The following is a 27,391-nucleotide window of genomic DNA, read 5'->3' on the forward strand; positions in this document are numbered from 1 at the left end:
CTTTGTGGGAGGCTGCTGCGCCTCTGCCCAGATCTCTCCTTTGCCCAAGATGGGGGGCTTTTAAAGTACCCAGCCTTTCTCTGCAATGCCACAGAGACATAATTTCTGGGCTAAAAACATGTCTGGTGGATGCCTGTTCTCCAGAGACATCACCAAAGAAGTGGGTACTAATACAGGACAATGAAAGTGCTCTGGAGCCCATCTTTTCAGTCTCTAAACAGGTTTTAAAGCACAGGCAGGGTTTGAGCACATTAACCAAATGACAGATTAGTCAGCTGGCCGGGGCACTGTGGCAGTGGGAGCGGTGGCTGTGCAGGGCCCTGTGGAGAGCACCAGGTCCCCAAAGCCCCTGTGGCCAGTGTGGCAGGGCATGAGCTCTGTGCAGGCCCAGCACGAGGTGGCACTGCAGGCGTGTGGCACCCGTTATTTCCCTGCTCTTTGTGTCAAAGGCTCAAGGAGCCTCTTTCCAGGCAATTAAATCCACAAGCTGATAGCCTGCTTGCACTTTGCCAGAGCAGCTTTCCCTGGCGAGGGGGAGCAGCTGCCTCTTTGCCTTGCTGCTGGCACCTTACTGACACTGCTTTGTTCCAGTCACACAACAGTCAGTACCTCAATTGCCAGCACTCCGATGGCAAGAGCTCCTGCCAGGTACACGTACGTCTCAAAGGAGTTCAGGATCACGGTGTAGCATCCCTAGGGAAGAAAAAACATGGTGAGATACACCTGAGCAGCACATTGTGGTGTTCTCACAGCAGAGCCCTTGCTACGACACGAGGTGCTCTCAGACCAGGCACCACAAGCCTGGCCCCCTCTCACCACCTCACCCCACGGCACAGGAGGCAGAGGTGCACGGGGCAGTGCAGGGGAAGAGGAAGGTGTTGCTGTAGTGTGCTGGGAGTGGTTCACAACCCTCACTGACCATGAGGAACTGTGAGTTCCTGCAGGCCAGAGAGGAGCAGCACAGAGAGGAGCTCCATCTGCAAAGGGCAGAGACTAAGCACAGAGGGAAGGACACACTGCAGGTGACAGACATCCCGGACTGGCTAGAGAAAAGGATTACTTATTTAAAGTCAAGGCAGAAAATTCTTGATTCATCTCTCACAGCCAGCAGCTCTTTACCAACCCAGGACCTTTTCTCTGTGTTTCCCCCCAAAGAGGCTGGCTGAACACCTGCTGATCTTGCTATAGAAGAAGAATTTCATTAGGAACTCAGGGCCATGCACTATGGCAATTATTCCATTTATGAAGCATAGCCACCATCACCCTTAATTAAATTTATGGTTGCTAATACAATTAATAGCAGGTAGATCTTCTTGGAAAGTTTACAGGATATTTCTGGAAATCACTAGCTTACCCTGGCCTCAGTTTTCCCAGCCTAAAATTTCAACCCACTGGGAAATTTCTGCAAACATAAAGAAAAAATAAATAAAAAAAAATAAAATTCTGCAAACATAAAGAGAAAAGCAGATTGGAGTTTGTCCAATATGAAAAGCAGATTCCTCTCCACTGAGAATATACTCCACACATACATTTTAATCCTATCTATACTGCTAGGATATTTCCATCACCTGTTTTTTTCCCTTCCACCAAAGTCTTGGAACTGCAAAGACAGCACAATAGTTATGTACCTGTATCCATGCCACACCCTGCTCACTGTGAGTGAGGCACAACTGGTGGAGAGTGATGGAGGGCATGGAGAAGATCCATTCATGAGGCTACCCCAGGGAACCCAGACTGCTGGGGCAGTAACTGAGCTGTTAAAACCATGCTCTTGCCAACACGAGACCACTCAGCATCAGCTTTCTTCCAGCCATGTTTCAGCCAAATCTTCAGAGAAAAGCATCCAGCTCAGCAACAAATATTTGTGTGCTTGCCAGACCTCCAACCTTAACCCAGCCTTCAGCATGCTCTGCTCAGCTGGCTACAAACCCAAGCAAGCACAAATGTGTCAGCACTGTCCTACCAGCATGGTGGCCCAAGAGCTTCAATTCAGCTCTCAGTTGCTTGGGATTGTCTCTCCTGTTTTACAAAGTGTACCACTCTGTGCTTGATGACATCTGCTGTGTACACAGCTTCTTCCACCAACACTCTGGTGACATGGGCTTGCAGGAAGCCTTCCCTTTCAATGGAAACGGTAAGCTTCAGCACTACCACTCAGGGAAAACTTTAACCCCCTTTCTCACAATGCATTTCTCTTTCCCTCCCTGCTGTCTGTCATCTCTCTCCTCCCCATCTATTCCCAGCAATCAGACCTGGCAGAAGCAGCATGGTGCTGTCTGCTATGATCTCTCACCCAAGGTGCCTTTGCCAACCATTTCCAGCTGCCAGTCAAGGAACAGTTGACATGCTGCTTCCAAAACCCTTTCCTCTCTTTCTCAATCTGCTCTTAAGTGCTGAAAAGAGGACCACTGCCTAGTCTGGAGGGAGAAGGAGGCTTGTACATATGGTCAGTAGAGAGCTCATTTGGTTTAACTAATGCTGAGGTGAACACAATCAGGAACTTTGCTGGAAAGCTTCTTAAACATCACATCTTGGTGACATTGGAAAGAAACTTAAACCTGCATCAATAGGATGGACTGTATTGTCATAGTCCAGTACTGCAAAAAATTGCCAAGTAGAGAAGCCTGGCAAAAGAATCATAGATTAGAACTATAGAATGGTCTGGGTTGGGCAGGCCCTAAAGATCACCTAGTTCCAACCCCTCTGCTACAAACCACTGCCACTAGACCAGGATGCTCAAAGCCCCATCCAACCTGGCCATGAACATTTCTAGTGATGAGGCATCCACAAGTTCTCTGAACAACCTTTCTCCACATCTTACCATCCTCACAGTCAATAATTTCTTCTGTAATATCTAGACTAAAACTACACTCTTTCAGTGTAAGGCAATTCCTCCTTGGCCTATCATTACATGCCCTTGTAAAAAGTCTCTCCAGCTTTCTTGTAGGGTCCCTGCAGGTACTGGAAGACAGCTATATGAAATGCCCTTTTTCTGCAGTAAAGAGTAAAGAAGCAGAGAAATGCAGCTTTCCAAATTCTCTTCCTTAGAAAACAGACATGGTTTTCTGTGGCTGTTCAACCCTTGATATTTTGATTGTATATATTGATTAGGAGTCTTTGTGAACTAAATTGGAACCATTCCTGCAGGAAGAGCCAACTCCATCCCATCCTACCTGACCTGTGCTAGCTTGCTAATTAACTTCTCAGAGGTAGTTCTAACCTTTGTTAACACAACAGAACCTGATCTAAATTTCCACCTTACTTCTCAATCCCTTAGGAAAATATTTGTATTTCTGATGATACTGCACAACATGGACTTAGCAGTGTATGCAATGAAAGGAGATTTTCAAAATCATCATATGCTATCACTTGAAAAGCTGTCAGCAGGAGTGTAATTAGGATGTGAGGTACAGTCAGGACCTGCCAGATTCACCAGCTTCCCAAGACCACTACAGCCATCTCTGCCCACTGTGAAGCTCCTTCTTCTAGTGTTCAGCCTCCCTTACCTGCCGGTTCTGAAACCTCTCAATGCCTTCTAGACAAGCTTCCTTGTTGACAAACATCCCCTCCCGGCTCTGGAGCTCTCGCTGGCAGCAAGCCTCTGGTGTTGACTTTTCCAAAGAAGAATATGGCACGTGACGAATATCTTCAAAATCTTCTGGTCCGTTCACTCCACAGCAGGCAAACTGGAGAGAGGCACACAGAAGAAAGGAAAATAGAATTGACACTTTTCCCTCAAAGCAAACTTGGGAAATCTAATACCTATTCCTGTAGGGATCGAAGTTTTAGTCAAAGCAGGGACAAAACAGCTATTGCTTCCAAAGAATTGGGTTGTGCTTGTTCCTTGGAGCTTCTGTTTCAATGAAGCTTTATGAAGTCCCAATGTTTCTATGTCATACTGTAGATTCTAAGGTGCTACTGGGAGTATTGCTGCAAACTACACAGGGCTTTGGGGCATATCCAGAATGACTTGAGATCACCCAGCAGTATGACCCAGGCTCCCAACCACCCCTTCTCCTCATAGCTAATGGCCAGAATTGTTGCTGCTCAAAGGCATTGCTAGGTGATTTGAGTAAGGTCCCTCTTTAGGATTCCAGTCAGATGCTTTTTAAGGATTCAAGTCATACTCTGACTCCGTCTCCTTTCTGTCACCAAAAGGAAATGTCTTTATTAAAGTCCTGAATCAGCATGAAGGGCAGCAATCATCCTTTCCTTTTAAGATTAAAATTGACTTTTCATCTGCAGAAGCTGACATTCTGCTTTTCACTCCTGAAGGTATACACCATGGGGTGTACAGAGCACTAACACATGTGTACACATACACACACACACACACACACACACACACTCTCACACACATAGATTGAATTCCTTGTGGTAGGTAATAACAACTGCAGTTCTAATGACAGTCGACCTGTAACCTGCCCAATTATGGGTGTAATAGCAAAGTCAGTTTTGATAGCTAATATTTCTGTAGTGAAAATACATCATTAGGCACACTCCTGCCTAAGCTGCTGTTAACTACAAAACACAAGTTAATGCCAGCTTTTGGCTGCTGTTGGCTGGGAATAATTTCAAAGCAGTCTGCAAAGTGAAAGGCCCAGAGCAAATGCAGTGATACCCAGTTGCAGACACCTCCACTGCTCTCTGTGCCCAATCTTTGAAAAGTGAGGGTACTCCAATGCCTAAGACTTTGGCAAATCAGGTGACCCTGATGCAGTCAGTAGGAGTGTCTCTCTCAGGACTGGTGGCAGCTCCATTTGAGAAAGACTGACTGCCAGCCAAAGTCTCACCTCCCTTCAACCACAAGCCCTGGTGCTAGGCTGGACATGACAGGATGGTTGAAGCAGGCTGACCCTGGGAGAGCTGAGGGTGTGGGCTGAGCAGTCTGTTGTGGCCACTGACCACGGGCAGAATGGGACTGGCGTGGTCTGACTCACTGTGATCATAACAGAGTTCCAGGTGGAAGAGAAGACGTCCGTGTCGTTGTTCCTCTGGTAGTGCTTCTTCAGCTCCTTGGTGAAGAACTCTCTGGTCAGCTGAAATGCACAGACAGGTAGAAATGTAAAGGCTATTGCCAACACCTTTCACAAAGCTCCCTTCTATGAATGATGGGTGTTCTTTGTGGTTTTGGGTTTGTTCTGCTTTTTTTTGCAAACTTCAGAGAAGAAACATGTGAAAAGCCATTGGCTGAGCCATATCTATGTAGAGGGTGAAGGGTACCTGTTGAGTACAACTGTTACTCATTAAAGTCAGAGACTAAACTATATCTGTACTTCTAAAAAAATGTTTACACTTAAATGTTGGTTGGTTTTAGTTTTTCTTGGGGTTTGTTGTTGTTGTTGTTGTTTTTTAATTTTCAGCACTATTTGAAAGTATTTAATAAATTGAAACAGGCCAGAACCAGAGTTTAGAAAGATTGTCAAATCCACATCCAAACGGTATTTTCACTTGCTATGTTTCATGAGGTCTGCAAGCAAAGCTTGATTTTCCCCTCCACTTTTCAGTCAAACCAGTTAACTTCCTACTAACAATAGAGGAACTGCTCTGCATTTACTTCAATACGTGAGAAAGCAGAATGAAGCCTTAACATGAAACTTTATAGAAATTATAAAGTAAAAAAAATTCATTAATAGGAACTAGTCAAGTCATCTTATGAATCAGAAAAAACGCTATTTGCTTGACAATGCTTTTGATTATCTAAATTAACCTGTATACATGAAGGAAAAAAACCCTCTTTATATTTAGATAATGTAAACATTTTTCCAAAAGTCAACAATATAAATTATTGGAATTTCATTTACCCCTGTCTATATTTACAGTAAAACAGATTAAATGCACAAACAATTTGTTCCAGAGTCTTCTTGAGAAGTTAGACACCTTGAAATTACATTTACTTAGGATGAGTCTCTGGAGAAATAGTGAACATACAATCCTAATAATCATGTTAAACTGAACATCCCAGTTCAATCTTGTTGCCTTTCTGTCACTTCAGGACAAAAACTTCAAGAAATCCTCTTTCACATTCCCAATAGATCTAGACTTGTGTGGTCCCTTCTCCAGAATGTCTTGTGATTTGTGATCCAAACAGACAAAATCTTCTGCCGCTGCAAAAGCCACAGCGAAGGGGGCTGGCCTTGGCTGGCTGCAGCGCTTGCTGTGATGTTGCATATTTGTAGGATCAGGAATTAAGCTGCCTGAAAAATACCCTTTCTATTCCCCCCTGTTGTTCATACAGCACTGCTGACGCAGTAACAGAGACTGCTACAAGCTGGTTTCAGGTTCTTGATATGCAACGTGAAATATCTCACATACACATACATATGTATGAGCTCTATGGGTGGGCACAAAAGCACAAGCATAAAACTGTTTGTTTCATTTGTATTACAAAATTTAAGGACAAAAACCCCACTCTAGTGACTTTTTAAAAGACCCTGGATACCACCTAATATTGGCTTCTCTTTTACAAATACAAACAAAGGTCAAATGTAATTACTACATCAGTACTGGGTAAAACTTTGTCACAAATGCTTGAATCATGCCATTAGCTCAATCTCACTACCTTTAATTAGTTATACTATTTAATTCCTAAATTACTTTTTAGTCACAGATATTAACTAATTTTTTTGCTTTTGAACATTAAAATACCAGAGGACATGGCATTTTTGGGAATTTGGTGCACTGAAGGAAGGTGACGTTAGAAGATGCAGAAATATGAAATATGTCCTCGGTGTTCTCCTTTCCTTCCCTTTCTCTGAGTACTTTATCCAGGAAGCACCCAACCCTGCAGACAGAAGCACATTTTTTTGATGCTCGTCTGTTCCTGAAGCACACACTTTGAAACTGATATTACTGCTGGTAATAATCCCAGCCGGCTGCCTTTGTTGGGGTCTAAAACAAAAGAGTAATTTAAAAATAAAGTGAAACCTTTATTTTGACAGCAGCAATCCCAGAGGAAATTGTTCAGAGTTTGTGTGTGATTTTTACAACACTTGGCTGAAAACAAAGCCTAGTGCTGGAAGAGTACATTTGCCAGGAAAATAACTGATTCCATTTTGTTGGTCTTAAAACTGCTTATCCTGAGCATCTCAAATTCAGAAGAATGGGGCCAAAAAGAAAAAAAAAATCCTGTTTTAAAAAATTGCTGACAAAGGAGGATGAAATAAGACAGTCCTATTGCCATGCCCAGGGCCCTCCTCTAGCTGAAACAAGTACCGGCCCTGATGAGATCAGTGCACATTGGACTTTTATGGCAAGAACCATTCAGAAAGGAGCACAGCATCTACTGATAAAACTAGAGCTCCACACAGGCTTTGACAACACAGTGGTGGCAGCCACAGCCATGAACAATAAGAGCCCTTCAGCTGTGTTCTGGGCGGGGCGCCTCCAGTGCAGCACATGCACGCATACATTTACATGGCAGTGAATGAAGTGACACTGCTCTGTCACACTGGTCAGAAAATAGCTTTGCTGGGATTAGTGCAGCCAGATGAAAGGGGTTTAGAAAAAGGTGGGCATTTCTGCACAACCCAGGCATGCTGGCACTGCCCAGGAAGGTCACAGCCTCCTCAAGGATACTGAGTGCTGTGCAAGAAGCTGCCTTCATGGTGCCTGCTTGGGGAACAGGACACACTCCTGCCCATCTACATCAGCCTGGAGCATTCTGCTGGGTCTGGCACAGTGCAGGGCATGGAGGTGCAGGCACCAGTGCTGCACTTCCCTCTCCCACCATGCCTTCCATCTGAGACACCTCTGCTCAGCTGAGGAAGGTTCACATCTTTAGCTTTTGCCTTATGTCTGAGGACATAGAGGCAACTAGTGTCTAAGGTGGCTTTCTTATTTTGTGTTAGAACTGGAGCTAAAAATCCAAACATCTGGACTCCACCCAAAGCCTGCCACTGGACTCTTCTCTTCACTACCATCCTGCTTTCTTGCTTGCTAAGACAGTTCACTAAGAATCAAATATCCCTCCAAGGTTTTTCCCATCCAGACCTCTCAATGGCATATAAAGAGCAATTCCTATTGCTCTTTCAGAGTCTCTCTCTAGTGTCCATGAAAGTCATTATTTTATGGAAACTCTTCTAGATGATAAAGGGTTCTCCACCCCCAAAACCTCCTTTTCTAAGGAAGACAAACTCTGGTAATCACCTAGCTAATTAACAGCAGCCTTCTTCTTCAGAGACTGTTTTTAAATAGCTCTTTGGAAGTGCAGCTGGACTTGCAGATCACAGTAGTTCACCTTTGTGAACACCATCTTCACTTACCCCACCACCTTTCTCTGCTTCACTGACTCTTCCTCTCATGTCAAATCTCAGCAGAAAACATCTTTTCTCCCCTATTTTTGTCACTTGATTTCTCTCACTCCCTTAGCTGTTAATAATTTAACCCCATTGACTGTTTGGGAGCTGGTTTGAGTGTAAAACTATGCAAGAGAAAGCTGCACTGAACATTATCTGTAAAGCAAACAGATAAAGTGTATCTTTTGTCTCATTTTACACACGCAGAGAGGCCACAGCCATAAGGACTGGTGCAGCAACCATCACAGAATCTTGCTTGGTAAGCTTCGAAGAAATTTAAATTGGCTAAGTGTGCATTTGCCATCACATGCCCTGAAAGTAATATATTTCACAAGAAAGAGAAAAGCAAATCTGATCTTGGCTTTAAATTGCTACTGGGAAGTATTCTTCCCACCATGGGATCAATGAAAGACCACCTCTGTACATCCGTATAGCTCACCCTAACTAGAGGTGACAGCTAAATTGGCCACAAGTAGCTTCCAAGTCAGACAAGCTACCTCCACAATATACAGCAACGCCAAAACAATGGTGTATTTTTTATCTCTGAGGAGAGAACAAACCACAAGAACTCGCAGATCAAGTTTGACTTCTGCATAGAGCCATCTCCAGCTTTGCTGAGATCTGACGTTCTTCATTCCTTCTCATTTAAGCCCTTCCTGTCAATCATTCTGACAGAGTGGGAAGCTGGTGCTACAAACAAGGAGACAAGCTCAAGAAAGATAGAAGTTTGTTGCCCTTCAAGTATTTTCTCACAAAACACTGCCAGATGCCACAGAAGTCTAGAATAACCACTGTGACCTTATCTTGCAAGATAACATGATCTTACGTGGGAGTGGAAGGTACCAATGCTTTGCCCAGAAGCAAGCTGTAAGCAGGAGGACAATCCCAGGACTTGCAGCAAGCCTGGGCAGTTTCTTGTACCTTTTACCAGTTTCCCACAGAGAAGGAGGGAGGTAGGAGCCATCAGCTGGGAGCTGCTTGCCCAGCCCCTGGTCCCCAGGGACCGTGTTCCGTCTCTGTCACAAAGGAATTCTCTAAAAACTCCCAGCAGCAGAGCTGTAATGACCACCAGACACCACATACTGCAATATGTTTATAGGTGTTTCCATAAGAGCATGGTCTAAAAGCCTAAACTGGAATGGGGTACTCATTCTATGTGCAGAGTGCCATCTCTCCACCACTGCCTTCAGATCTGAGGCAAAGACAAAAGACCACCAGCTCATAAATAGAAGAAAGCCCCTCTCACTACCTCCTCCCAAGGCCATCCTACTATACAAATACCACACTCTCTTGCTGTGAGCTTCCTAAGTTTTGATTCTTTTCTATCAAAAATGAATACCATTAGAATAATATACTGCTTTAAGAAAATCATCATTATACATGGCCCCTTCTTTGCTCCTGCCACATTTCTCTCACGCTCAGTACAGCAAATGTGCTGCATGTTCTCTTGCTACTGGCAGAGGCAAAACAAGCAAAACAAATATTAACAGTCACTAGTGACCACCCCTACCAGCCAATGTTTTTTCACACCCATCATTCCAAGAAGGATGGACCTACTTCAGCCAGGCTCTCCTTTGCATACTTGTGAGCATGAAAAAAAGTCCACAGACCTTTGCTGTTTAGAGAAAGAAATGAGACTGTGGTTACTACTACTGTAACAGAAGTTTACCACTAGCCCAGGGCAGGGATGATGGCCAGGTAACAATATTCATTGCAGAAGAATAGAGAAAGGCTACATCATATGAAGCTTTGGAGACAAGGACAAATCTAAGCAGGGCAATAAGTGGGGTGGGACTTGCTTAGGGCTAGTTGGGGGAATATCTTACAAGCAACATTGGTAGGAGTCTGGTGAGCAGCAGAACACGGAAGATCAAGAATTAATATGATTAGAAGATTTGTAAGAGATTTTTTGCACTGCAGAGCAAGCATCAGCTCTGTCTGGAAAACAGGCATTTTCAACAATTAATATTAAACCCATATTATATTGAAAAAGGAAAATAGTTGCTTTTAATTGCAGTGTGACTTTTATCATAAAACTTCTCTCTGATGGAATGTGCAGCTAGTTTGGCTGCAAGAGAGTCAGGAAGACTTTAAAAAACTCTAAAAATTTCAGGGATAACTGTGTCACCATAAACTCCCCATCCTGCACCAGCCAGGTTAGTTGACATTCCCTGACGTGCTGGCAGTTCTGCAGACAGGCTAGTAATGAACAAGGTTTGCTGATATGTTTGAAACAGCCACTCTACAGACAAATCAACCACTGTCTAACACTCTGCTCCAGTTGTGTATAACCCCATTGCCCACCATCAGATACTTACGTTTTCTCTGAATATAAAAGCCAGGATTGCAGCTGAAAGCTCCGCCAGGAAGATTAGCAAAATAAACATGAAGAACTGGAAAAGAGAAGATAAAAACCACAAACATAGCATTAACTGTCTGCAATAGGTAGTAGGAATACAGAGTTTTGCTGATCACCAATAGATGGAAAAAATAACTGAGGAAACTTGTTTTTCCCCCCTGAAAATTAAGAAACTGTATGAGAGAGTCACTTGAAGCAGACATTCCCTCTCTGACCTCATCACAGGACATGGGAGCTTGTGGCACTTTTGCCTGGTTCTAATGAGTAAAAGTGTATAAGGTTACAGAACCCAGAGCATCCCCTGATAAACCTGCACCAGGTTAAAACAGTAAAGCCTGCTTTGATGGAAAAGTTATATAAATTGAGGACATGCTCACAGAGGTTAAGCTGTCCAGACACAAGTATAGGTATCACATGTCAATGCACACACACACCCCTGATTACAATACAAACAACACAGTTTTACTGTAATATAATCACAGCTTCTCTTGTGTGGAAGGAGGAAGTGGAACATACCCTCAAATATTTATACCTATGACCTAAAATGGACTGTTTTCATTTCAGGACAAAATTAACCTTGGTTAAATTCCTCCCCACACAATGGGGTTGCACTGAGTGAAGTACTAACCACACAGGACCTCTACAGAAAGTTGATAACATGCCACAATAATTTAATTTGGTTATGCAAGTATCATCCCTGTCTTGTATGGTATCCAAAGTGTGCATATTCACATCCTTAAGATAAGGACATGCTGCAGACTTGACAGAAAGCACAGCCTGCCCATCAAAAGATAGTAAAAAGGAAACAGGCCTCCAGGTTGGAGTAAAACTCTTCACACTTATGTAATCATAATTTTACAAAAAGGGAAGGAAAGCAAAACAGAGAGGCACATGGCTGTCCAATCTAAGCTGGAACTATATTTCATTCTGTTGCCTTTGCAACCTTCCGCTGCTTCAATCTAAAAGTTTGGTTTTCAGTCTTGCCTAAGGCACCTTGTTTAGGTGAGGTTACCAAGCCTGGGTGATCCTCTGTACCTTCACCCCCCACCCCAGAGAAGTAAATCAGATGCACTTCAGAGGTCTCATCCCCAGAGACTGACATGCTGCTGGGAGGGCGCTGTTCCTGGGACCACCTTGTCTACCCAGAACACTCAGGTACTCGGGAGTGTCTCCAGCCCAGGAAGAGTGATGGGACTCTTGTGGGCTTCCACTTCAGATTCTGCCTGCTCTTGTGGCCAGTTCTCATTGACACTGATGCCTTGAGCTAATTTGATGCTGCTTCAATCATTACAAACCAGTAAAAAGAACCAACAGGGATGTGCCATTTAACATCCTTAAAACAATGAATGCTGATGCTGAGGAATAGCTATAGGAACAGAGAAGTAAGTGGATAGATTCATACTCTCTCCCGAAATGGCATTTATTCTTGTAGAGAAGATCATGGACTTGAGTAACTATAAGTCCGAACTAGGTGGACAATTTTAACATTCTTATTGCCACAAAGAGAAATTACCATTTGAATCAGCCTGCCTAAAATTCAAACAGGCCGACAATTTGCTCACAGACTTTGAGATTATTTTACAGAACTGAGTAAATGTTAAGACATTAACTCAGATTTAGGCATTGTGTGAGAAAGGCAAAAGTGAGCGGAGAACCCTGTAAGACCACATCATGTAGAGGGTAATAAACTTGGTACATGTTACCAGTGAAGATAGATGAAGCAACAAGTAAAAATAAACACAAGAGAAGTCTGGATTTGTGTGTGTGAGAGAGAGAAGTTTATAGAAGGTCTTTCTGAAACAGAAAACAGGCAGACAGGGCCAGAAGTACTATTGTGATCCCCAAGCGATTATTTATAAACACTGTCTGAAAGGCTGTGCATTGTGCACTTCAATAGTGGAGAAAGAATTCAAACTATATGCTTGGAATAGGCAAAATGTTGTTTTGTTGTCAATTATCAGAGCTTTAAGTGATTTTTCCCCACTGGAAAAGCACATGCACCACCCTATCACATTTGTCTTCCTGCTTTTGCAGCAGAAAAAAAAGAAAAGGAGCCTGGGCTCAAATGAAAAAAGAAGAAAAGTCAGATGAGCAGGGATTTTTGGGTTTTAACAGCATGCTGTTGCTTGATTTTACTGAACTAGTTAACTCTCTAATTTATTCTTAATGCTGGAGTTTTCTGTGTGGCTTCTTTTTTTCCCTGCTCAGAGACTGTTTTAATTTCACCACAGGAGGGCAAAGAACAAGTGATGAGAATGAACGACGCTTTGCAAATTCACATCATCATCCATCAAGGGATCTCAGCATAGTCACTAAGGTCTAAGGTGGTGATCAAGTGATTAATCCCATCACCCTGCTAATTGCATTTCATTTACTGATTACTGGGAGGCACATGTTCACCCAAGCTCCAGCACAGGTCTGTGCAGAAGTGGAAGCAGTCATTCCCAGATTATCTGTGATAAGCTTCATTATCATTCCCAAACTGATTTACACTTATATTGTGCACTCTGCATTACAGATTTGTAAGTTACAGTAGGAAAAAACTCACAAGCAGCCATTAGGGTTGATGAGAAAAAGATGGATCATCAGTGTTTCAGAACTTACTCCCATTCTGCATTTGAAGGGTCAAAATCTGCTTAACGTGTTTTCCTTCCAAAAATTAAATTGATTACTGATATGTGAGAGCACAAAGGAGCCAGCTGGTTAATGCCTGGGACACAATAACCTCACATTTAAATTCAGGCTTGATTCTTGACTTTTGAACATGGGTACTCCCCACATCCAAAGTGAACATCCTAAGAAATGGAATCTCTCATACTGGTCAAAAATTTTGCCTCAGCTCCAAGTGATGGTTACAGGAGTTTTCACAGAAGTGGTCTATCAGAAGTTTCCACAAATTAATGCTTTTTGTTTATTTTTCATAACTCATCCTATGTTCCAGTTTCAGAACTGCTGTTCCAAAAAAGCATCAACTGTCTTTAACTCAAAGGACCTGGACCTGCATTCTCATGCTGAGAAATTGGAGGGGATACTATATCCATTTTACAGGAGTGCAAAACAGGATGTCTGCATTTGAAACTAAGCCAAATGAAGCTAACACGGGCTCTTCTTTTAACAGAGCTGAATTCAGTCCCTTGGTACACAATGTTGTACATTCAGTAGTACTTTGGATTCTGATTTTTACAGTGTTGTTTTGCAGTCAGAGGACCTTCAGTACAAGTCATTCAATGTATGATTTGCAGGCCACTGTTTGTTCCTTTTTGTTTCTGTGAGTCAGGTCCAAATGCCAGGAAATCCTCACAGCCTTGTGCTTAATGCAACATGTTAGGTTCCATAGTGATGGGGTTACTTTTCACCAAAATACAAGCAAGCTTAATGAAAAATAAAAGTCCTTGCAAACACTGAAACCAGAACCTAGGAAACATGAATCTCTCTTGTCCCCTCTATCTTCTGTTTACATTTGGCCTAAAAGCTTCAGGCATGCATTATGCATCACTGAAATCTCACTCAAGCAGCTCTCTGGCTCATCAATTCTTTAACAACTTTGTAAGTGGACTTGATTTGATCTAGCAACTTCTCCCCAGGCACCACACCCACAAAGACTTACACTCTCTGTCTTGCAAGTGTTCCCAGTCCCTCTGGCATACAGTCATGAATCTTTTGCCTATCCAGTGTCTAAAACTTACTCCTATCAGACTTTGCGTTTCACAGATGTTTTAAGATTGGCTGATTTTAGCATCAGCTGCTGTGGCCCCAAAAAAGAAGTTAGAAACATATTTCTTCTCCCAGGTCCTCATCCAAGTGTTTCACACTGCTGAACATGAGATGGCTGGCTGTTTAGCTAAGTTGGTGTTGATACAAAAAGCCCTTGAAAATCTGATGGATCAAAATAGAACAGTAATTCCTTATCCAGTAATTACTTTTAGAGTTTCTCCTAGTCTGGGGCATTACTTCCAGCTCATATTTTTCTCACACTTCATTCAAAATAAAATAATAATGAAGGTAAATAAATAAAGTAGCAGGGCTCAGAACAACCTCTAGGAGTAAGAAAAGTAATAACCACAAAATTGAGTGTACTGGAGTATAACTAAAATACATGGAGAAACATTCAAACCTGTAAAAGCTGGTATATCAGGAAAGAACATGGCCCAGAGCTCCATTTTTCCAGCCAGGTCACCAGTCTGTGTGCAGCAGACTGAAAATATTACTCCCCCCTTCACTTACAGCAACATTTCTCATCAAACTTCACTTTTAGTTTCTTAATCTGACAAGGACAGGCTTTGAAATAACTTCAGGCTCATTGGGCCTCATCCTTTCCATTTTATTAGGTTCCTTTGAGCAGATCTCCACAGGCTTCACAGGTGATACATTTGTTTTTCTGATTTACTTCTGAGATGAATCACTAGAAATCAAACCCAGAGCAGCTTCCCCAAAAGGACTCTCATTTGCAGGCTATGAACTCAAGGCATATGGGAGCCAAGGGCCAGAGAGAATTTATCTCAGCAAAGCCACACTCATCTCTAGGAAAGGATGGGTTTGCAGTCAAGAAAGAGGACTTTCCTGTCCTGTTTAAAGTTAGAGACAGGCCTTTTTTTGAACCATGAAGCAGCTGTGCAAGACACAAGCCTAAAAATACAGTAAGACCGAGATTTTAAAAAAGAAAAAAAACCAAACCAAAACCCACAACAAAGCCAAAGTGCCACCAGACCCATTGGGAGAAACAAAAGACCACATTTTACAAAGAAAAAAGAACCACACCAAAAGAAAAGAAAAGGAAAAGAAAAAGAAAACTAATGGTCTTTGTTTTTCAATACATAACTGGCAATGCTTTCCAGCAGGAGATAATGGCTGAAAATCCTTCAGCATCAGAACTTGGGAGGAGTGGGGGGCAAGGGCAGAAGTGGCTTATTTTAGCTCTTTGTGACTATTGATGACCACTACAGGCTGAAATTTAATCCTGTTATTCAAGGGAAAATTTGTCCAAAGGTATCAAATCTGGTTCATTTTAGGAGCAGAGCAGGCTGTATCAGGGAGTGACCAGCTATTGAGAACAGCAATGACAGCAATGACTGCTGTGATGCAGTTCTGGCCTGGGCATTTCTGCTGGCATGGGGGGTTCCCTTGCACAGGGGCTGTGCCCCAGTGTTCCCTCCTTTGTCGTGAACCAGTGGGTTTTGAGTAGCCAAGAAAGGATCATTTTTGGTCACTTTACAGATGTTGAAAAAGACCAAACAACCAAATGGGATCAATTAGAATCAAAGCTTAAAAGGATTAAAATGCATTCCCAGACTGGGCTCAAATCTATATAGGTGAAAAAGCAAATTATCTGTATTAGAAGCAGTGTGTAAAAGTATCCTAAGCCTACTTATCGTCTGAAGGAATAATGGCTACAACAGCAGACGCCCATTCCTGTGCTTATCCCAGCATCATCTATCCAGTCACCCCTACGAAGCACCAAGAGGCCAACAGACACTGCAAGGGCACTTACAAAGAGCAGGAGGCATTTGTTCTCACGGATGGCACCACAGCAGCCCAGGAAGCCCAGCAGGAAGAGCATGGCTCCCATGGCCAGCATGATGTACGCTCCCGTGAAGAGCAGGGGGTTGGCTGCCACTATCTCTCGAAAACCTGTGGGATCCACAATGACCCAGATTCCGAGTCCCAGCAGGCATGCTCCTCCCAGCTGTCACAGCACGAGGACAGGAGAGAGAGGGAGACAGGTCAACACAAAACAACCGCTGCAGAAAAACTGGATTCATTGCTGTCTTTTGATCAAAGCTGTTGATTTGGGGAGTTTGTGTTTCTGCTGTGCAGGTGACTTCTGACATGCTCCTCTTAGTATCTCTTGCTCAATAAATGAATCATTTGCAGCAAAAGCACCTTTCTTTCTTGACATGTCCCTCTACCAACTGTTTACTCCCTCTGTACTGCTGAAAGACAGTCTTGGTCTGCTGCCACATCTGTGGAGGACAGTGAAGGGGTTCACATGAACCATACCTGCCACAGAGGCCAGGGTGGCTGGGCACTCCCACCCTTCCTTTCAAAAACAAAACCAGCTAAGAATGACTCCATATGTGGTAGGGAAATTACTGCTCCTGAGTGAAAACCTCAGCAGGGCACCCAGGACTAGAAAACAATTTATTCTGCCATTCAAGGATGAACTATGTGCATCATTAGTTACAGCTTTCCCTGTGGTTTCCCCTGTCAAGGACAGCAATAACTCAGACAACAGTGACCACTGTGCTGCCTTGCTGAATGTTTGGGCATCTTTGGATGCTGCAAAACACTCAGTGATTGCTAGTGCACAACAGAGGGGATATTCTGTATTGTGGCATCTTTACCACACTATAGCCTGTCCTGCTGGGCAACAGCAGGCTGCTGGAAATGGGGATCCAGAAAAGAAAGTGAATTCCAAATACTTACAAATATAAAGAAATTGAAAAGAAACATCAGGTATTTCATGCAGCTCAGACAGTCTCCCTCCATGGTCTTCAGGGTCCTTTGTCCAATTCCTCCTGCAAAACAGCAGCACTTTCTTAGCACGCTCATTTTTATTGGAATGACACAATCCTATCTCCAATCTATTTGTATTTCCCCCAAGACCCTGTGGAGTTCATTATAGAGAAGAGCTCTTTTCTTACCTGAAGGGGGAACACAGCACAGGCTAGTAAGAGATAATGATTGCTGCCTGGTGCCTTTGCGTTCTTTAAGGTCGGAAGGCGAACACAGAAGTGAAGGGGAAGGTTGCAGGAGACCAAAGGTCTAGCTTTACTTGCAGACTGAGATACTGGGGAAAAAATATGCCTCTACACATGAAGAATTTTTTCCCCCACTCCTTAAAGCTTGTCAAGTTTGAGAATCACTGGATGTACCTGTCCATTTCACGCTGAGAAAAGGTCATATTGAAACAGGAGCCAGAACAAGCTGTGCCCAGTTAGAAGACACACAAAGACATTTGGGACAGCTTTCTCCATACAATCTCCCTCTACAGAATGAACACCACACTAACATGAACAGCTCCAGGGAAGCTTGTAGACACTTGGGCTTGGAATGACAGCAGTGCAAGGACATGGCAGGGACCAAGGAGGACATCCGTACATGGTTACTCAGCCTGGGCACAGCATCTGCTTGCCATGCAGTGAGAGATGTTCCTGTGCCAGGGAGATCCTGCTGCTCTGTGCTCCACCCTGCACAGGTCCTTTGCAAGAAGAACACATGGATCAATGTTGGAAAGCTTTTGAGGCCAGGAAAAATTGCTAAGGAATCTTAACCAGTTCTGAAACTCAGTGTCTGATTTAGACAACAAACTCCTTGGCCAGTGCTTCTGTTGGAAGAGCAGCAATAAATCCTGACCAGGTGAGGCTACACTGGAGGAAAGTTCCTGCTTGCATTCATTTATGCAATGAAGTGACTATGTGTCCAGACATGCCAGTACATCACTAAGTACCCTAGAGGGACAGACAAATAAATACATTAAATAGTAAAACTTCCACTGAAACAACGCAGTCATGGCACTGTGCACAGATGGAGCCATACATTTGCAAACACAGACACACAGGTTTGCTTGGCTCCCCAGAGGAGCCTTCCCAAAGCCCACATGCTTCTTAATGCATCTCATTCCCTTTCTCCACTGCAAATACCATTCCCTAACAGACATGTATCTAATGATATGCTATGGCAGAAAAGTCCATTTAATTCACTTAAAATAAAAAACTGAAATTATTCAAGATCTTTTCCAGGCCAGAAATAAAACTGCCTTTCACTCCATTGTTTTTGTTAAACCACAAAATCTGTGAGTGCTCTAGAGCCTCACGAGATGCTTTCCTCTGTGACCATAGGCTCTGCTCTGCTTTAGCCAAAGAGCAGAGATAATCCGTGGCACGCAGAGCTCCCAGCACGGGGCTGCCTGAGGTAAGAGCCAGATTTTTGTTACACAGTGTGTGTTGGATATACTGCTTTCACTTGATTATAATCAAATCTATTCCTTCTTTGTAAAAAAGCTGAAAGGCTGAGACACAAATGGTGTTTCACAGGAGCTCACGTGGGCTGTTTTCCCTCTGCAGCTGCCTGTACCTGGGGCAGAACAGCAGTGTGCCTCCGCTGGCTGGGTACTGCCCAGGGAACTCTCTTTGCTACAGGAATTTCTTCTGGACAAACACAAACCTGAATCTAAACCTGAGAGTGAGGACAATGTTTTTTCTTTATAAAGTTTATTTTCTTATACCCCTGGTACATAATTGTTCTGCCCAGAGAAATTCGAGGACAAGATGGTGACTACAGGAGATGGGGTGGGACACAGAGCTCAGATGTATGCCTGCAGGAAATGACCACAGCTCCCTGACACTGTTTAAAGCCATGTTTGCAAATCTGACAGAGAAAAGGGGTTCTTCAAGTCCAGAAGGCTAAGGAGCTGGGCAGGGAATTCTTCAATTTTGTGGGAAAAGTGAGCCTTCAGCTCCACTATGACTTGGACACTTGGGAGGGGTATGAAAATACAGACAACTCACTAAGATACTGGGATTTTAAGAGTCCCACAATTAGTGTCACATAGATGTTCCCATCACCACACTAAAAATTAATGCTCCAGTGAAACATAGAATGGCTAAATCTTGGTAAATTAGCCAAAGTCTTAAAGTAATCTCAGAAATTTCAAAGTCCAGCTGCCTTAAGCACCCACCTGTGTGATCCATATTATAGTAGACTTTGTTAAAAAAAAAAAAAAGAGTAAACAAAACTCAAAACAGTTTAGCCTTATTGTGACACTATGCATAATTCACACACCCCACTACCGTCACCCACAAAGCAGCAGTTTCTAAGCCTAACACTGTCTTGCTGCTTTGTAGTGTTGATAAATCAGGTTCCTGCCTTACTTTCCTTTCCATGTCTGGGACAGCTTCCTCTGTAAGGTGAGCAAGCTCCCTTAGGACTGCTCTGATTTACATGAGCTGAATACAGGTCGACTTTTATTTACAAAGACAAACATAGGCTATGATTGTTTGCATCTCTCCTGCCTGCCTATCCACTCAGTATGTTAAAGTGTTTTCCAGGCATAAGAAGGGAAGGGAGATTTTAAATCCAATGAGCAATCAGATCCTGGAAACTTCACTGTCCAGAAAAACCAGTCGGTCACAAAAGCCTGGGAGTAGCATGAACACATGCACACTCAGCTTTGACAAACAAGGGCTCCCTTCTTGTTTGCTTGGGAAAGAGATTGTCCCCAGCAGTGGTACTGGGCTCAGATTTGTAACTCCTGAACCCACTACACTTCTCACAGCCAAGCAATAACTAAGTGCAACCTTACTCATTATGCTGTGCTTCAGATCAAGACCACACTCACTGAGGCTTTCAGATTCCAAACTTCTTCCACTCAGGAGGAGCGAATGGAGCACAGAGGCTATACTGTGAGGTCTGGGCTGGTAAAGCCAACAACAAACCATATCAGTTTCCACATCAGAGGAACTCAATGCAAGCCTCCAATTAGCTTTGCTAATTAGCTGAAGGCACCTGGAATCCCAGTTGACAGGCTCCATGGCTAAAATAACTGACATTAAAGGACAGTCCTGACTCACAGAGATGGGTTTTCGTTCTACTTTTCTTTTTAAGCCATACACACAAAGAGAAAATTATCTGAGTTACTCCTACTACACACTGATACAAGTGTGATAAGAACTGAATGCCTATGTGCTAATCTACCTTTTAAAAATACCTTTACCCCCCCTCCTTCAGGCCCCAGATCTGTGAGATATTAAGTTCTTCTCTGCAGGAGACATTTAAAGCTAGGCAAACACGAACAGTCAGAACTGCAGAAGACAGAGGCTGACAGATGCTCTCCCTGGCTTGTCCCATCTCAGACCTGTGAGACACATGAGATGCATTTGTTTTTGTCTGAAATGTAGCTATAAATGTTCAGCTTTTTCTAAGGCACATTATTCTACATTTCTCTCTCCCCTGTATCCCCCATTAATTTTATCTTGGAAAGGGATGGGGAGGCTAAAAGTCCCCAGCAGTGTAGCCAGGAAACACAGCCCAGCTGCTGTAATCAGTTAGGAATAAAGTCGAGTTTTTAAAGCAATGCATTTTTTTGTTCTCCAGCCACTTCCTTCCTTTTGTCATTTGCTTTGCATGCCTTGCAGCTGCCTTGAACTTCACATTTCTAAAGGCAGCTGCCCAACCATACCCCTCCAAAAGGCCTCCAATTTTTCTCTTTGCTGCCACTGACATTTCCCTCAGCCCCCATATTCCTTTAACACTGAATTGAAACCCATGGATTCACTTAGATTGCCTCTTTACCTTTGCCTTGAAGAAGGAATCACTGAAAAACTTAGGTTGGACAGGATCTCTGGGTTTCACTGAGTACAAGCACCCACTGCCTCCAGCCTGGGCCAGTTCCAAATCTGATCCAACTTCAAAGTTAGAGCATGCTGCTTAGAGTCACATTAGTTAAATTATTAATATCTCCAAGGACTGAGTCTCCCCATCTCCCTGGACACCTCTTCCAATATTTGATGACTTTCCTTGGTAAAAAGACTATTCAAAACAGCTGCCCAAGGTGTGTCTGAGTTACCTGGTGGCAAATGGAACAAGAGCATCTCATGGATGTGCCAGTCTGTCAGAACTCTCAGGAGCACCTTATCTTCACCAGTCTCAAACCTCACCCCAAACCTCAATTTTCCTTGCCCATCCCTAACAGGCCACTGCAGACAATTTGTGTTTCAGTATAGAAATTCAGAAAGATTGACTGATTGCTCATCAGTCTCCCCATCTCAAGTACTTGAGAGAAAACACAGAATAACTGAGATTGAGAGAGATGTCTACAGGTTCTCTTGCCCTCATGCAAATCACCTTTTCAGTCACTGTTTTTCTATCACATGATCTGTGTATATCTTCTCTCAGCATAAATATCTCTTTGCTGTCAACATGCATGAAGAACTTGTCCACTGAACCGATGCTGAACTGTTGCTTCTTCTAAAACGTCAGAACCAGTTCTGCAATACTTCCTACAGAACATTAGCCATTAGCCTGTGGCTTGAGCAGGAAATTATGCCAACTCACATCTACGTTTGTAGCCATTCACAATGCACCAACTAAAAGCAGATGTGTTTGAAGTTCTCCAGAATCAGTACCAGGTACCTTTAAAGGTATTAGAAAATATGGACTAGAATCTCTTTCAAGTAAATATATTGATTTCTAGAGGCTGTCCCAGATAAGGCGTCACTGGAAAAATCCCTGAAGCTCTATGCTACACCGGTGGCAAAGGATCACCACCACTTGGCATGGCTCCATGGTGTCCCCTCCCCAGCAGCGTGGCATCACAACCCTTTGGCTTGCAGGCATGGAGACTTGCCTCAGCACGCTTGCCTTCCTTCCCAAGTACACCTCTCATAAGAGGATTTCTGGGTTCACTACCCGCAAGCCATATTCAGCTCCGGTGGGATCTCCTAAGAGAACATACCTAACAGGAAGAGCCTTCCAGAAAATCCTCTCGGAGCATTATTTTCTCACAGTCTGCTCCTCTAAATGCAACAGAGATTAGGGGCAGTTTCATAAGGAGTTTCATAAGGAAGGATGACTTTCTGCAGTACCCCACTGGTGGGGTGGGATGAGTCTGTATTTCTCATTGCCTCCAGCACACCATAGCCACCCTTAAGCTGCTCCAACAGAGATACAGAGGAAGTACCTGGTGTTCAGAAAGAGCAAGCCATTAACAGCACTCACCTTTACTAATCTTGGGACTTGAAGCACAGTGTCTGTTCCAGTGTTTAATTGTCTGTGTGTCCCATGTATCTCTTTCTATCCAAGCTTGTCCTGTAAGAGAAAAATACGCAATTACTGAAGTCAATAAAATGTAGTCATGTTAAATACGCAATTTATTAAAACACACCGTCCTGATGAAAGTGCTCAGTCTAATTGCCACCTTAATTTGGTGTACATTAGCACTAATGAAGAGCTTTTAATACCCAGTGAGGAATTCAATTCCTCAGAATCTCTGTAACAATCTTTGGGGGGTGTTTTAAATGCCCACAGACCACATGTAAATGTATAGTCCCATTACACCTGCACTTCATACCACAAGAGGACTAGATTAATACCAGCTGCACCTTCAATATTTTATAGGAGGTTTAGACAAACTTTAATCTGCTGTGACTTTACAGCCCATTTACTGGGAAAATGGAAAAGGCAGGAAGGAAGATGGAATGCATCTTTGGGAAGCCCAGCCATTAGGAGCAGCAGCATAAACGTTGGGTGCTGTCCCTCGTTCTTCCAGCCAGCTGTCACGCCAAGTTGAGCAAACTATTTCCTCTCCCTCTGCCTCACTGTCACTGCCTGGAAAGCAGCAACAGGAACAGCAAAGCCACAGCCCTGGCCACCCAAAAGTATTAGATATAGGGGTGCAGGCAGAGGGACTCAGGTGCAGACTGCCACTATCCTCAAAGTAACACTCACAGTTTTCTCAGTAAGTTTTAATTTCTGCCCACACAATGCTGAAGAAAGCCTTTGACTAGGCAAAGGTGAGGTGAGAATACAGACTGATGTGCAAGGCACACATGTTTGACTCTTGCTTTCTCAGGGCACCCACTCCTAGATTGCTTTTTCCACACATCTGACACAGCCCAAACTCCATACTGCAGGGCCTGTGGGGAAGGAGCAGTCTTTCACTCTTCAGAGAGCACCCCATATCATAAGAGTCTAATATTCACATAGGACCCAGCACTGTAACTCACTCACTCATCCTTCAAACATGGTTTTGGCATACTCTCAGCTTTGCTGGAGCTGCTGTTCTCTGAGAGGCACCAGATAAGTCACCTGGGTCTCTCCCTGCTTTCTCAGTGCCAGCATTTCATCATGATTTCTGGGAGTGGGTGCATTTAACATCTGTTTCCCACAAACATTAGTAAATGTGCCTTTGAAAATTGCCTGCCATTAAGACTTCTGTGAGTAAAAGTCTATCGTTTGTTGTTGGCAGGGAGCAAACAAGGAGTTTCAAGGTGGCTGAAACTATTACAATAAAAAGCATACAATGAATATTCATAGACCTTTTTTTTTGCATTAATTCCTCACATTTAATGTCCTTCCTCTGTCACTGTAAACCTTCATCTCTAGATGAAGGACAAGGATGGCTTCCCCTTGGAAATCTGGAGGGTGTAAACATCTCGTGCCAATCCACCTGTGTTCAGAAGTGCTGGAGGCATGAGCCGAGCAGGGGCTGAGCTGCCCTACGTCACAATGCTGGGTACAAGGGCTGCTCCCAATCAGTACAGCTTTTCCACCAGTGTCAAAGTTCACAGGGTGCTGTGGGACTGCCCGGGAGGTGGCTGCAGGGGGTTCAGCAGGTCTGAAGAGAGGGAACATCTAGGACAGGGGACAATGCCTCACAGCAGAGAGCCCCTGTTTGGCAGTCAGAGCTCAGTGCCCATGCTGACCTTTGTATCTATTTCTGGGGCGTGCAGGGAAGCTTCATCCTTTGCATTGCAAGTGTGATTGAGAGACAATTTCTTTGGTTGCCCTGTCCTGTGATGCCACTTTCTTGGGATAGATGCTGCCAAGAGAAGTTGGTTCTAACTTTAAAGCAGAGATGACACTGTGCTATATAAACCTATCATTAAGAAAATAACCAGAATGATAGGATTCCTGCTCCTACTGTGTGTGCATATAATTACATTCCTACGAGCCCTCTGAGGTCTGCGTGGGAGAGGAGTTTTATTTTTTTATCCATCATAAGTCACAATATTTTAAAGAAATTACAGCACCTCAGAGAAGAAGAGTTTAAATGCTTCAGCAGGTACCAGCAGGTACTGTGTCAGAAGCGATGAAAGACTGCATTTAGTGCCAAGAAGCAGCAATGATCCACCTGACGATTGCCTTAAAGGAGAGGAAGTCCCTGCCAAACAGATTCTCTTTGGTTAATAGCTACGATTTTGTCATTAGGGAGAATTGCACAAAGTGCAAACCCACCATGCCTAATTGTGACTCCAGCAAGCTGATGCCTTTAATTACAGTCTCTGGGGAAACACAGTGGGAGCAGGAGCAACAGCTGAGGCTAAGCCTCATCTTTGGGCTGGCCAGCTGTGGCTGGCACATTGTCCACAGCCACCACATCAGCTCTCCTCGCTGAGCATTGGCTTCTCTTCACATTCACAGTGCAGCCCATCAAGGAGCCGGCTTTCATGAAGGAAAAGCAGCTAAACATGTGCATCCTGCTGGTATCAGCTGCAAGAAAGGCAGCTGGAGCTCCAGAGCAAAGAGGGATGGGACAGAGAGGGGTTGAAACAGACAACAGGCAGCAAGTGAAACGAGAAATTAATGGAGTGTGCAGGATGAAGAAGCAAGGCCTGTCTTTGTGAGAAATTCAGCTTGTTGACTAGAAGGAAGGGCCACCAGATGAACCCCTTAAAACTGTTGTGTGTCACAAGGACTTCTAGCTTCTGCCAGTCTCCTGTGCTCAATACATTTGCAGGGTCGAGATACACTTAAACACATGCCAGCCCCATGATCCATGGCTGTCATGACTTCTGATCCAGAAGTCATGTCCTGCTGGATCTCTGTGTCAGGTCAGTGCTTTCCAGTGAAAGGTGAGGAGAAACGTCTCTGTGGAAGCTGGATCAGAATAATTTCATTCCCTTCAGAAAAGAGGTGAAACACTTTTTGATTTAGAGCTGGACCTTGGCACAAGCTGTCAGCCCCATGTGTTACCCTGTAGCTATTGCTCCAACATAAATAATTGTTTGTTCTGGAATTTCATAGCACTTGTGCAGTAGAATCCTTGCTATGACACAACTACATTACTTCATGTAAATCCAATTAGATCCCAAAGTGCACTGTGTAAGCGTGATCGGCCCCTGTGGAGCAGCCATGAGGGGACCTGCACAAGGCCCTGCAACTGGATACTAAATTACAGTCAATCTACCTCCTCTTTAGTTGCATTAAAATGCTAATGTCACTGCAACGGTAGGCCCATTTACCAGCCATGACCACCTTGCCTTGCAGCACTGGAGTGAATGAGCCTGTTGCACTGCCTCAGAGCATTTAATTCCTCGGTACAGCTGAGTGAGCAAAGTCCTCAGGGGCATCTTATACATGCAAACAGCAACCTGATTGGCTTTGATAACACTAAAAGCATATGAGGCTTGTGACGGTGTTTAAATGAATCGGAGCTGCCTCTAAAACTACCCCAAGTTTCCTACACAAGCAGAGCAGCTGGGTCTCATCTCATCCTGGTTGCTGCTAACAAGAGCACACTTCTGCCACCAAAAGTCTGTGTGCGTAAGAGCACATCAGTCTCACACAAGAGGACAAAGAGGGCTGGACTGAACCCCTCTAAATTATCAAATAAATAACACCAACTTTACAACATAGCTACTAATACAACTCTTACCCTCTGTTTTATATTTGCAACTTTGCACAATGTGTGCATAGAATACGTGAGATCATATGGAGGTAAAATCTCCCACACATGCAGAGACATTCAGAATGGAAATTCAGAAGTCCCAGAGCAGAACCAATTCTAAATGCTGTAATGTTTTGAAAAGTGCTAGATTATGTGTTTGAAGTGCCAGCATGCCTTCAGGCCACAGACCACTCCATTTCAGCTGGTGCAAATGTGCACACTGCACCGTTCAAAACATGAACTGCTTGCTCACTTTGGCCCCTTCCCAAGGAAAGTTCCATAGGTAATCACATCTGGCTCTTCCATACAGCTTCTCACACACAGGAACCAGCTGTCTCAGAAAAGAAGATCCTGCATACAGAACCAAAACATCTGATAGCCTGCAATTCTTTTGAGTTCTGTTCCTTTTTAAAAAGCCCTCAGACAGCTCACAGGTGGATTTTCCTTGTATTAACTGCAGTACAATGGAACCATATGGTACTGATTGCCTGCCTTTCTACACAGATGACCCAGAGATTATATACACTGATAATATAACAACATTAATTTTGTTTATTAGATGAGAAAACCAGGGCTAAAAGGGGAATGGATGTGCTAAACCTCCTGACCCCCAATATAGCTCTCTGCTCATTAGTCCATACTGAGACCAGTCCCAGCCCATGAAAAGGATGATCACTTCTGGCTGACAAGCAGCACTCTTTGTCAGGCATCTCCTGTCCCAGAGAGCTGTTACTTAGCAAGCCCAAAGGGAGGCAGCTAACTTTGGCCTCCTCTTTCTGACAGTGTTTCCCTTCTGAACGGAATCAATGTCACCCTCCAGAGTGGATCACGGAGCTGCAGCACAGGCCAAGTGACATTACCCACTGTCATGTGTTGGAGCACTCCGTGCACTCGCACAGCATTGCAGACACTGAGGGGATTTAACACAAACTCCAAATGCTGCCACGTTTTCCCTGAGCCTGCCACATCTCACCTTTACAACAACTGGCTCCTTGGTGCTCCTCTCTGTTCTCCTTTCCTATAGCCCTGCTTTGTTTGCAGCAAGTGCCTCAGCACTTTGTGGCATTCGTGATGGTTTTGAGAGATGCAGGAATAAATCTCAGGAACACTGGGCAGTTGCTGTGGCAACCTTGTCCTCCTCAGACCATGATTTTCAATATTTTAAGAATTTTCCCAATACTTGCGTGCTTCAGGGAAATAAGGCAGAGGAGAAAAAATATTTTAAAGTAAGGATGGTACCAAAAGGGATTACTATAAGCTGCAGGGCTTATTTTGTCCTATCAGAAAGATGATGATGTTAAGTCCTTAGCAGGAAAAAGAATCCATGACTGTCTAGGCAGAGGCAAGGAG

At 43.8% G+C, this 27,391-nt stretch overlaps 1 protein-coding gene across 2 annotated transcripts in view; it reads right to left on the bottom strand.

Annotated features, from left to right (window-relative positions):
- The window catches only part of TSPAN18 (tetraspanin 18), a 119,439-nt gene that overhangs the window by 2,434 nt on the left and 89,614 nt on the right, over positions 1-27,391 (bottom strand). For both annotated transcript variants that reach the window (XM_058025684.1, XM_058025685.1), the window contains 7 exons: positions 22,372-22,461; positions 17,080-17,171; positions 16,145-16,339; positions 10,616-10,690; positions 4,941-5,039; positions 3,507-3,686; positions 610-693 (listed from right to left, as the gene is read on the bottom strand). In XM_058025684.1, coding sequence (XP_057881667.1) covers positions 610-693; positions 3,507-3,686; positions 4,941-5,039; positions 10,616-10,690; positions 16,145-16,339; positions 17,080-17,142 — 696 coding nt within the window. In that variant the 5' untranslated portion in view covers positions 17,143-17,171; positions 22,372-22,461. The remainder of the gene's footprint in view (positions 1-609; positions 694-3,506; positions 3,687-4,940; positions 5,040-10,615; positions 10,691-16,144; positions 16,340-17,079; positions 17,172-22,371; positions 22,462-27,391) is intronic.

This window comes from Melospiza georgiana, chromosome 6, assembly GCF_028018845.1.
Source record: "Melospiza georgiana isolate bMelGeo1 chromosome 6, bMelGeo1.pri, whole genome shotgun sequence".
NCBI classification, from domain to species: Eukaryota; Metazoa; Chordata; class Aves; order Passeriformes; family Passerellidae; genus Melospiza; species Melospiza georgiana.